The following is a 12250-nucleotide window of genomic DNA, read 5'->3' as shown; positions in this document are numbered from 1 at the left end:
CACATAAAACGGGCTTGTGGGTCTTTGCTGATAATGATGATCCTTGACTGAAGCTCTGCAGCGGCTCTAGGCCACGGCGGGCAAGCAAGCTACGCAAGAGGCCATGGCGGGGGTGAGAGAGAGAGAGAGAGAGAGAGAGAGAGAGAGAGAGAGAGAGATTTCAGGGGCTTCTCCTTGGATTCGAGCAAAGAAGAATGGAGAGAGAGAAATGAAATGAAATGTTATATTAACGTCTTCAAAAGGCCAAAATGACCTATGAGACCAAAAATGAATGGAGAGAGAGAGAGAGAGAGAGAGAGAGAGAGAGAGAGAGAGAGAGAGAGAGAGAAATGAAATGAAATGATATATTAACGTCTTCAAAAGGCCAAAATGACCTATGAGACCAAAAAGGTTACAACAATTGGTGGATCTGATACAATGTCTGTGTAAGGAAAGCTAAAAACAACTAAACAACTAACTGAAACTGAAACAACTATGAGGAAAAGTACGGTACCAGGAGCTCCTAATGGATAACATCTGGGGGGAAAACTCCAGCAACAAAGGTAAGCATCATACACATCACTATCCAAAGATGTCTCTCATCGGTCGATGGCGGATATCCTCAATGTCCTCCATGGTGAGTACTCTGACTGGACGTCTCCCATGCCGTGCTAGTATGGTCCTGATCCTCTGTTGTAGTCTCCGCCGGTGTCGAGATGGGCCTCTCATCCTGGGGCGCCTGGACCGCCCCAGCTCTATAGCCCGATCACTCAGTGTACCTCTGGTGCGGCTGTACTCTGGGGCTAGCTGCAATGCCTGCTGACCTGACTGCTCAATCTCTGGTCGAAAGAAGTCTGTAATCTGCCTTTGTAGGTGTCTCTCCCTCTCTGATCCCCTCCCTCTCAGGAGACCCTCTCTATGTCTACGCAGCTCCAGCAAGTACAATCCGAGGCATCTCTGATCCTGGTATCTCATGACTCTAGAAAGTGGTCCAAAGCCCTCTCTGAACAGGCAGTGAAAACGGCCTCGTATCTCATAATATACTGGACAGTGACATATGTAATGTAACTCTGTCTCTGGCTCCATCTGGCACAGCTGACAAATCCTGGCCTCAGCTGGTACTCCTCTGAATCTGCCAGTCTCAATCTCTAGCTGGTGTGAGGATGTGCGCATCTGACCAATAGCACACCGTATTCCATGAGAAAGATGAGTATCCATGTAGGTGGGTCTAATCACAAACCCATCCCCTGTGAGCTGGAGAAGATGATCTCTATAGAAAGCCATCTTCGTACCAAGCTCGTGTGTCGGCTGTATCCATGTCCTCCTAGTGTCCAGCTGAGTCAAGTCTTGCCTGATAAGTTTGGTAATCTCTGCCCGTGTGAGAGAGAGGGAGGGTGCATCCAAGGAGTACTGAAATGGAGGTAGCCTGTCCATACTAAAGCCATGCAGTTGGAACCAAGCTGTCATCTGTGCATACCAACATGATCCGTCTCCCTGTGATGCCAACTGTCGTGAAGACTCCAGGGCTAAGCGAGCATATCTGTCTCTAGGGAGAGCCCAAGTGCTATGTATAAAGGAGACTGATCGAGTGAGTGCCTCTACTACCAATGGGGGGGCAGCCATCTCTGCACGGATAATATCATGTGGTATGGAGGCCTTGGCCCTAATCATCCGGGAAATCATAGAAACCAAGGACCTCTCCATACGTCTCCATCCATCAGTGTTACCAGCTCGGCTGTGGTGATCCACTGAGGGTCCCCATATCTCCACTCCATACAGCATGGCTGAAGTGACCAAAGTGTCAAAGAGCCAGAGTTTTGTTCGAGGTTCCTGAAACTGAACCTGCGAACACATCCTCTCTAGTCTCCCCAATGCTGCATAAGCTCTGGTCAATCCGGTCTCCGCTGCTCTCCTCAAGGAAAATAGTGGGCCACTAAAAACCACACCAAGGTAAGTATATGCATCTGTATACTCCACTGTCTCTTGACCATATGTAAAGGTGGGCATTGACCTCCTAACCCACTGTGCTGTGGTGTTAAACACCATCACCTTGGTTTTACCAAGGTTAACAGACAATCCACTGTCCTCTGCAAACATATGCAATGCATCCAAATGACGCTGCATCCCCTCTGGAGAATCTGAGATCAGCACAATATCATCAGCATACAATAACAGCGGAATCCATGTCCCTGCTAGCTGTGCTCCTCTGTCACCCTCCCGCTCTACATAGTCAGAAACCTCATCCACATACATCCCAAATAAGGTGGGGGAAAGGGGGCAGCCCTGTTTCACCCCAATAGTGGAGTGAACCATCTCAGATATACCCTAGGTAGTACGTACCTGCCCCACAATTGTCCTGTATAAAGCCATGATTCCCCAAATCAGCTCTGTGGGCACTCCCATCTCCTGTAGTCTGCGCATCAGTCTGGCTCTCGGTACTGTGTCAAAAGCTTTGCGGAAATCCACAAAGCAACAATAAATCCTCCTGCCATATAATCTGCCCTCCTCAATAATAGCTCTGAGTGTCAAGATATGGTCAAGAGTGGAGAAACCTCTCCTGAACCCTGCCTGCCCTGATGCACGTATGCCCTCTCTCTCTGCCCATCTACTCAACTCCTGCTCAAGAATAGATGCATATAATCTAGCCAATGTGTGACCAATCATGATGGTACGATAATTCCCAGGAAGCATGGGATCCCCTGACTTGAAGATAGGCACAATCGTGGACATATTCCAAGTCTCAGGAAAACCCTCACACATGGCTCGGTTAAACATCATAGCAATAAGCTCTGCAAGCATATCTCTGGCATGAATAAAGTGCTCTGCTACCAAACCATCATGATCATATGCTCTCCCAGTCCTCATCCTGTCAATAGCTTTCCTTACCATCTCAGCAGTAAAGAAAGCACACGTCTCTGGGCATGGCTCCGATGGGTCTGGCAGGGGCGGCTGTCCTGGTGCTGTGTACAGGGATGCTGCATACTCACCCCAAATCTCTGTGGAGGTAATGGCTGGTGATGGTGAATGCTCATGGAATAGTCTCCATGCCTCGCCTGAGTCGTGACTCATAAACAACTGGTACAAATCCCTCTCTAACTGAGCAAGATAAGCCCTCTTCTTCCGTCGCACTAGGTGCCGGAAGGTAATCCGTGACTGTCTGTGAGTGGTAACACCCATGAGCACCTCTCTCTGTAATCTGATCCTCATCTCTCTGCACTCCTCATCATACCAACTGTTCTGGGGCATGTTCCCAGATCGTCTCTGTGTAGGCTGACTATGGGGATATGCCTCTGATGCTGCAGCATGAAGCGTCTCTATCAATATCTGAGTGAGCTCATCTAATGGCCGTCCCGGCTCCTCGGCACATAGGCGTCTGTATATCTCATGCGTGTATACGGTGTCAGTCTCCCTCGTAAAGGTATAACGAGTGTGTGTGGAGACCTGTCCCAATGGAGCGGTGCTGAACTGAAATGTGAGAGTGAAGGACAAGATAGCATGATCCACTGCTATTCCAACCGGCCTAGTGCCTACCATGAAATCCTGAAAAGAGGGAATGAGACTGGGCTGAGCCATAACATAGTCCACTGTACTAGCACCATGCCGATGTGGAAAGCTAGTGAAACCGTCCGATGTCGGGAATCTCTGTAGGCCATTCAGGATGGCCAATCCATGTGCAGTCCCCATGTCTATCAAATGCCGCCCATACAGTGTATGTTCCTCATCCTGTGAGAGTCTAGATAGGCCCATATCCCTAACATCAAGCTCCCTCAACATCTCCTCTGAGGTATCATAAAATACTATCTGGTTATGGGCGGTCCTGGCATTGAAGTCCCCCAAGAGAATGATGTCACCATCCCTGGAGAACTCCCAAATGTCATCATCCAAAATAGAAAAGGGAGACTGCCCGCTTGGTGATGCATACACTGATGTACTAGGAGCAAAATAGCATATAGCAATGTAGAGATATCTGCCGGTCTCTGCCCTCAGTCTAACCCACATGTACCTAGCCTGCTCATCTCTGCGGACTATATGTATCAGTGGCTGTAGCTCCTCTCTAAACAATACTGCCACTCCTCCTGAGCCCTGTCCTCTATGCTCTGAACGAGTCTCCTGTCTACAAGCTGTCTCCCATCGGTATCCACTAACATGTGGCATGGACTGTCCAGGAGCTTGATGTGTCTCACAGTAGAAGATGATGTCCCTCCCAGTGAAACTATCCTCAAAAGCCCCTACATCAAGGCGTAGAGATCCATTACAATTCCAAGTAGCAACTTTGAGTGTAGTCCCATAGGTCTCGCGCCGTCATGAAGAGCGCCTCTCCATAATCACCACTCTTACCATCTCTATAGAAGGCCACTTTCCCTTTCTCTCGGGCTGCCCTTATCTCGGGCATAACTTCTTTCATGTGGGCAAGTTGCGAGAGTGTGAGGTCATCTCCAAGAAATATTCCCGTTTGCTTGAGTGTAGGACGTCTCTTCAAGAAGTCCTTCTTCGCTTCCATGGAGGGGAAACGAATGATAAGTGCTCTCTCCTTAGAAGAAGATTCGCCACTACCTTCCCTCTTCTTTCCCACTCTCCATGCCTTTGTGTGCGTGGCTTCAATGCCCATCATAGAGAAGAGCTCCTTGGTTTCCCCTTCCGCATCATCACGGTCTTTTAGACCGGACACTCGTACATGTAAGGCCCGGGTCTTCCTCCTTTGCTCCTCTTCAAGGGTCATGTTGATGATGGTGGGAGTGGGGATGGGTGGCGATTCTTTACCTTTCCCTTTCTTGGCGACCTCGATCCATTTCTCGGCCTCGTCCATCTTCTTTTGTGTCTTTGTGATCACCTCCACCCATGAAGATGTCTTCTCTTTATGTTGCTCCTCCTCCTCTCGAATGATCCTCATTTGTTCCTTGATGGTATTCAGCTCTTCAATCAAGGAGGGCTGAAATTCTCCATTCTCAAGCTTGCTTTTTGAAGTGGCTTCCAACTCCTTTTTGAGGGCTGAGATTTCAGCCGCTTGACTTTTAGCATGCAGTTTGGCCTCCACTAGTTCCTCCTTTAAGGCTGAAATCTCAGCCTCTTGCTTGGAAGATCTCTCTTCGAGCTCTTGGATTTTGTCAAATCCCTTCTCGAGTTTGGAGAGGCGGTTTATGATTGCGGTAACGGAAGAGTCGACCATCTTCTTGTTTTCTTTGATAATTGTGCCGAGCTTGTCCTCCACCTTCACGAGCTCCTCTTTAAACCCGGTCTTGGCCATGACTTTTTGCAGAACTTCCCACAGCCAATGGACTGAAAATTAATCCATGACAGCAGCACGAAACAGCAGCAATAGGGAGGGGGGGGGGTCAAGTCATGCAGGGGAAAGGGAAAGAGAGGAGATTCAGCAGAGAGAGAGAGTTATGTTGCTGCCTTGGGGGCCTGAGGAAGGATGGGTGGGGACAGAGAGGCGGAACAGCGAACAGAGAGAAAGAGCGGAAGGACAGGCAGGCGACGGGATGGGGAGGCGGAACAGCGAACAGAGAGAAAGAGCGGAAGGACAGGCAGGCGGCGGGATGGGGCGGCGCAGGCAGGCAGCGGGAGGCACAGAGTGAAGCGGGGGGGAGGGGGGGGGGGCGCAGTGGGGGAGGGGGTGGGCGCAGGCGGAACGGCGAAGAGAGAGAAAGAACGAAGGACAGGCAGGCGGCGGAACGGCGAAGAGAGAGAAAGAACGAAGGACAGGCAGGCGGCGGAACAGCGAAGAGAGAGAAAGAGCGAAGGACAGGCAGGCAGCGGGACAGGCGGAACAGCGAAGAGAGAGAAAGAAAGAACGAAGGACAGGCAGGAGGCGGAACAGAGACAGAGAGAGAGAGAGAGAGAGAGGGCGCAGGCGGAACGGCGAAGAGAGAGAAAGAACGAAGGACAGGCAGGCGGCGGAATAGCAGCACGAAACAGCAGCAAGGCGGAACAGCGAAGAGAGAGAGAGAGAGAGAGAGAAGAAGAAGAAGAAGAAGAAGAAGAAGATTGTATTATCATCCATTGGGGGCCAAATATAACCCATGGGACCAACAAACTAGTACAAGACACAAAAAAAAAAGTCTCCTTCTGTTACTATGAAGGGTAAAACTAGCAAGCTAGTGTGTGGCATAATGTGACTCAAGCTCATCTCTATGTTTGAAGAGTCGAGTGATGAATGGCCCCAAAAGAGAGAAATGAAATGAAATGAATGTTATATTAAGGTCTTCAAAAGGCCAAAGTGACCTATGAGAGAGAGAGAGAGAGATCTTACTGCTTTGCATCTTATCAGAATCTTAGCAATTCCGAAATTATGACACAGCAATTCGATGCTTGTGCCAGCTGGTGGACTCAAGGGCCTGATACAAATTTGCAGGTAATTTAGCTGTCAGTTTGCACATGCAACAAGCACGTAAAATACAATATTAGTTGATATATGGAGAAAATGTGATGTGTGGTGTAAGCAAGCCTGTTGCAGTTTGCAGAAATGCTTGGCAAGCTGTGTCCTTTCAGAGTGGTTTAACTCGATGTTTGAATGCAGCTAGAGCTTGCAAGGCAAGTTGGGTATGCTGCTGGAAGGTTTGGACATGTGATGCTTCCTGAAAATGTATATGAACCTGCCCTACGCTGTGCAGAACTCTTGATTGGATTCATAGGAAAAGGTGAAACACGCTCTTCTTTTTTCTTTGGTTTGGGAGAGTAATGTTCAATTTGATAAAAAAGCTCATGGGGTCTGAGACTTGGGCTGGACAGTGGAGCTTGTTTTGGTCCTTACACTTCATTTGACAGTAGGTTTTTGACCGTTTGGTGTTTTGACAGTTAAGATGTGGGGTTGAAATGGCATCTATTCCATCCCTTTAAAGCTTACACGTCATGAATTACACCCCTTTTTTTTTTGGGCGCGCCCGCGGGGGGGGGGGGGGGGTGGGGAAGAGATCTCAGCTTTGACTAGGCAGATGGAAGATAAACTATATTTGCTCTTAAGGTTGAAAGAAAACACAAAATTTAGGGAGCCTTCACCCATCTCTGGACACGTATGCAATTTTTTCTGTCTTCCTTGCTTGTCCTTGCCCTTACGTAGTCTGGAAACTATTTTTCAAGGAGTGGATGGACTCGGGTTATAAAAAAGTTTTGTCTCCCTTGTATCAACAAGTCGTGCTGGGTTTATTGGTCATGGGGAATACTTTGTATGGCTGAGATCTCAAACTCGATGCTTGTTGGGCCCAAGTTACTATGTGTTTGCCTGCTCATGGTCACCATGAAACTCGTTTCATGTTTCAGTGTTGAAACGTTTCATGTGCACATTGAACCATATCGTTTCATGTTGGGAAAAAGGTTGTGATTTTGTGTGCTTTTTAGCTTTTATAATTCTTTCTCTTTCCTTCTTTCATCCTATTTGTTCTTTTCTCTTCTCTTTTGTATGTCTTCTTTGTTTACCGATGATAAATATGCTGATATCATCTTATAACTATTGGGCAGTACCTTCACATTTTTATGTATATGATCGTTTGGTCCAACGTTTCATTGTTCACCTACCTGGTGTTGAAACGTTTTGTTCCAAAAGAAATTGTTTCAGCATTGTTTCGTTTCGATAGTGAAACGTTTCGCGGTGGCCTTGTGCCTGCTGCCATGTCCAGGCTGGATGGTTTTTTATGGAAGTTCTGTGACCTGGAATATGTGGTCTCAGCGGTGGGTGTCTACCTTGTGTCCTGCCGCGTTCAGGCTGGATGACACTCACTAGAATTTGTCTCTGGCCGTGTGCATGTGGTAGGCCGTCAAACAAAATGGGCATGGACCTTGTGAAAACAATCATACGAACGGAGGCCAAGTTTTCCAATCTCTTGTTGCCATGCGAATGGGAGGCAGACAGAAGCAGCCCAAGCTTGGGGCTATTCTAGACTGGTTGTGGGCAGCCAGGGGGGCACTGTGGCCAGATGCCTAAGTGGGCAGCCTGGGCAGTTTCTGTCTGCGGGTAATTGAGCCTTGTCTCCTTAGATGCTCATCTTCCAATGATGACACGTGGAATTAAGTTTTTTCTCCTCACGTGTGTGTAGTTGCTTACCTTTGTCATGATGTACTTGTTATAGCCTGCCATAGAGTGCCTCAGAAATATTGCAATGTGTAAACTTCTGTTTTGTGATTGCAGGTTGGGCTGACAGAGTGTATTACTCAGATAATGGTTCCACAGCAGTTGAGATTGCGATAAAGATGGCTTTTCGAAAGTATCTTTATGATAATAATCTTCTTACCATATCTAGCTTAGACAGTAAAGCTCTTAATTTGAAGGTACAGTCTGAGCACTATGCACACATCAATATAGTGATGAAGGTAAATTTTGTGTCTTGTTTCCAATGGTGCTGTATTTATGGCCTGTAGTTAGCTGTTTGGTCCATCTTTAGCTGCTGGTGTGGGCTACATCTACGTGTGTTTTTCTTGTGTGACAGCTCCCAGGCTGCCTCACTTGGCGGGTTGGTTGTCTGCCTTGCTACCTGGTTTTCTGGCTGGGAGAATGCTAGAAATTGTCCCCTCATTGACTCTGATAATGTGTCTGGCTGGGTCAGCCTGCTGAAGGTGAGATGTGCTACGAACCTAAATCAGCAAAAGCTTCCAGGCCTTCATGCACATCCCAGTACTGTTCCAGGAACATCCAAGTTGGAGGGGAAAGCTAGCTTGTCAGTCAGCCCAACTGGGTGCACATTCGTTTGCGGCTGGTATGAGTCTCTGGGTTTTGGTTTCAAAGGGTTATTATTGATGTAAGACGTTGCCCTATTTGGGATGATAGTACTTACATGGCTGACAGGCTTTTTGATAAATGTAAATGCTCTTCATTGTTGAGGCTTGTAGCAAGAAGCAACGGTAAGCCCTTGGGCTTCTTTGTCTCAGAGTGCCTCATTGGCTAGCCAAGGACCAAGGGGGTTATTTTGTCTCATGGTACCACTTTGACTAGTCAAGGACCAAGGGGGTTAATTATTCCTTCTTGCAGGAGTAAGGACAGCCTTTGACCTGATTGAAGAGGCACATGACTGCTCATATCAGTGCTTGAATCACATGCTGAATAACAATGAGTAGGTATGTATGGCATGATAATTTGGCAGAAGTAAGGATAACCATTGACCTGATTAAAGTGGCACATGGCTACAGACAATCATTGCTTGCATCACATGAGTGCTGACTAGGTGATGACTAAGCATGCATGGCATGGTGAGTTGACATTCTGACTGCACAGAGCATGTTTAGTATTATGTCAAATCTCTTGAGGAGCACTGCCCAATCACAATCATTATGTGGCCCAAAATGGGTAATCAAGTGAATTGATAGCAGAAAGCATGTTTGTTTGAGAGTACTTTTTAACTTGGATTCTGTTTGGGTGTATATTGGATTAGCCACAGAAGTAGCATGCCCCGAGTATAAGTTGTCTTTGTGGATGGTGACGTTTTGTAGAGTTCTTTGTATCATTCAGGTGCTGGCACTGAAAGATTCTTATCATGGAGATACACTGGGTGCACAAGATGCACAAGCTCCATCTGCCTACACTGGATTCCTTCAGCAGCCTTGGTAACGCTCATTAAATTTTCACAGTACAAGCTTCATAGTGAACCAGTCATGCTGGGGTTTTGGCTCATTCATGATACTGTCGCCTCTTCTTTCCCTCTATACTTTTATTCTCAGGTATCAAGGAAGGGGATTGTTTCTGGATGCCCCCTATATTTTCATGCACAATCGGCAGTGGTACATCCATGTCCCAGAATGTTACAAGGAGTTTAAGTCAGAGTCTACTTGTAATGGTAAGGCTTTCTTAGTTGTAATGAAACTATCATATTTTGTGTGTGTGTGTGTGTGTGTGTGTGTGTATGGTGTATGCATGTATATATTCCTATGTGTGTACGCATCTGTGTATATATATCTGTATACGTGTGAGTGGGTTTGTGCCCATTTTTTTTTCAAACATTTGAACTGATTTGTATCAATTGTTTTGCATACCTTTCTTTCAGTGAATTTGAACTATCGATCAAGAGATGATTTCTTTGATAAACAACGTGAAGAATCTCAACTGGCCAATGTATACATGAACTTCATTAGAAATAGAATCTCTTCTTGCACGGATGCATCGACTTGTATTGCTGCCTTGATCATTGAACCAGGTACAACACTATGACATTTGGCAATTTACAAATGTAAATGCCTTGAAAAAGTTAATATGCCATAATGAGCTTAGTGCATTACGTTGCGTCAGTGTCCTTCATGTGCAATCTGAAAACCTTTTATAGTACAAATGCAACTAGAAAATGTTGTGTATCAGGACCTTGAAACCAGGGACCTAATCTGTCAAGGAACACATACATGAGCCACATAGATGGTTGAGAACACAAAGATAAGAGAGAGAAAGACTCAAAAAGAATGGATTGTCTTTCTATTTATAAAAGGAAGGTCTTCCTCTTGGCAATCACAGATTTGAAGGAGCCCTAAACCACATAGGTGGTTGAGAACACCAAGATAAGAGAGAGAAAGACTCAGTTCTGTCCATGGCCTTTGTGCATCTGGCTCTGCAGATGTGGGAATCTGTGATGATGGCCATCGTCTCCCACTGAGTATCAATAGGAACATAATATGGCTTGAAAAAGGAGACTAGAACTGCATCCATATGGAAAAACTCAATAATATGACCGTGAATCATGATAGCCAGAGAAGAGTCAGGGATCTTTTGAAAAACCTCGGTTTCATGGTCAGCCATGCAACAGATCCCAAAGTGATATAATGAGTGGAGCGAGAAAATCTACCGAGCAAGAAAGAAATGGCAAACCCAACAATTCTAGTGTTTGTGAAGTCCCATAAACATAGCGCTGTCCCGAATGACCAGCCATGAAAACCTTGGCTCTCGCCACCTGAAGGCTCCACCCTTAGAGACACAGGCTTCACGTAGGTTTAGATACTGTTTGCCTTCAAATCTGTCGTGAAGAACCTTGCTGAATTCGACTGAACAGCACTGTTTTCAGCCCACAAACATGCTGTACTGGTCACCCCAAGAGATGAGATGGGTGCCCTGTTGTTTGCCTTGAACCCAAAGCCTTCAGAGCATCAAATCTCAGCCCTGAAACCTGCTGTATAGGTCACCCCAAGAGATGAGATGGGTGCCCTGTTGTTTGCCTTGAACCCAGAGCCTTTAGAGCATCAAATCTCAGCCCTGAAACCTGCTGTGCCTTTGTCGTATCCATCTTTCCATGGAAATTTTAAAATTTAATGTCCTTATCTTCGGATTTGAATTCTCGGGTCTTCTTCCTGCTGCGTGACCTATCAGGGGAATCAAATCTATGTCTCTTAGAAGAGCCTTCATGTTTGGAGTATTCCCGTTTTCGAGAATGGTTTCATCTCTGCCTACTCGCCATGCTCCGGTAATGGGTACATCAGTGGCTCAAATTTTTGTTGCAAGAGCTTTTGCATCTTCTCGGGGATTTCCCTTATCTTCCCACCCAACTACGCGTACATGTAAGGCACATGCCCGTCTCTTGGCTTCCTCTTCCAATGTAGCATTCATCGCCTCTACTTTATTGACTACTGTATCCTTCTGCTTTTTTACTACTTCAATCCATGGGTTGACTTCCTCGATTTGTTTCTTTGTGGCACTGGCAATTTCAGCCCTTGGGGGTTATGCTGGTGCCTCCTTGGGAGGCTAAGCGAAAATTATGTTGCTACCTTGGGAGCTTGAGGAAGGGTGGGTGGTATACATGAGGCGGAGGGGCCGGGTGCGCGCAATGTCCAAGTGCAGACGTCACTAAATACAGCAACGAAACGAGAGAGAGAAAGAAAGTTGTATTAACGTCTTCAAAAGGCCAAAATGACTATCACCATTTGATCCATCTCCATTTTTGGAGCCATTTCTATGGGATTGTCACTCCATAGAGCGGCCAGATTTATACCATGTTCACATGTGGCCAGGCCAGTGCCCCATGTGAAAGGGTCAGTTATCTTGTGTCAGATGGACAGGAACCAGTTTTGTACCACCCGTGTGTGACCAATATTGTGCCATATGGACGGGAGCTTGTTTGATGCCACCTATGTATGACCAAGATTGCGTCTTATCTATGGGATTGTCACTCCATGATAGGACTGATATTTTTGCCGACCTTGTCTATGGGATTGTCACTCCATAGGAAGGGCCGTGCCATGATGTGTGTTTTGTCTATGGGACTGTCACTTCATAGGAAAACCAGGAATTTACATTTCTGTCGCGACAGTTTTGTGCCCGACAAGAAATCCTTGTACAAGTTTCATGAAGGGAGATTTCGTCCATTAC

At 46.5% G+C, this 12250-nt stretch overlaps 1 protein-coding gene across 2 annotated transcripts in view; it reads left to right on the top strand.

The window, feature by feature from the left end:
- The window catches only part of BIO1 (adenosylmethionine-8-amino-7-oxononanoate transaminase), a 136941-nt gene that overhangs the window by 86280 nt on the left and 38411 nt on the right, over positions 1–12250 (top strand). For both annotated transcript variants that reach the window (XM_086802669.1, XM_086802670.1), the window contains exons 4-9: positions 6251–6334; positions 6500–6620; positions 8105–8244; positions 9419–9513; positions 9628–9743; positions 9951–10100. In XM_086802669.1, coding sequence (XP_086658795.1) covers positions 6251–6334; positions 6500–6620; positions 8105–8244; positions 9419–9513; positions 9628–9743; positions 9951–10100 — 706 coding nt within the window. The remainder of the gene's footprint in view (positions 1–6250; positions 6335–6499; positions 6621–8104; positions 8245–9418; positions 9514–9627; positions 9744–9950; positions 10101–12250) is intronic.

Source organism: Cibotium barometz, chromosome 9 (genome assembly GCF_041138505.1).
Source record: "Cibotium barometz isolate CiBa-2024 chromosome 9, ASM4113850v1, whole genome shotgun sequence".
Classification (NCBI taxonomy): domain Eukaryota; kingdom Viridiplantae; phylum Streptophyta; class Polypodiopsida; order Cyatheales; family Cibotiaceae; genus Cibotium; species Cibotium barometz.
This window is presented reverse-complemented; position numbering and strand designations above follow the sequence as displayed.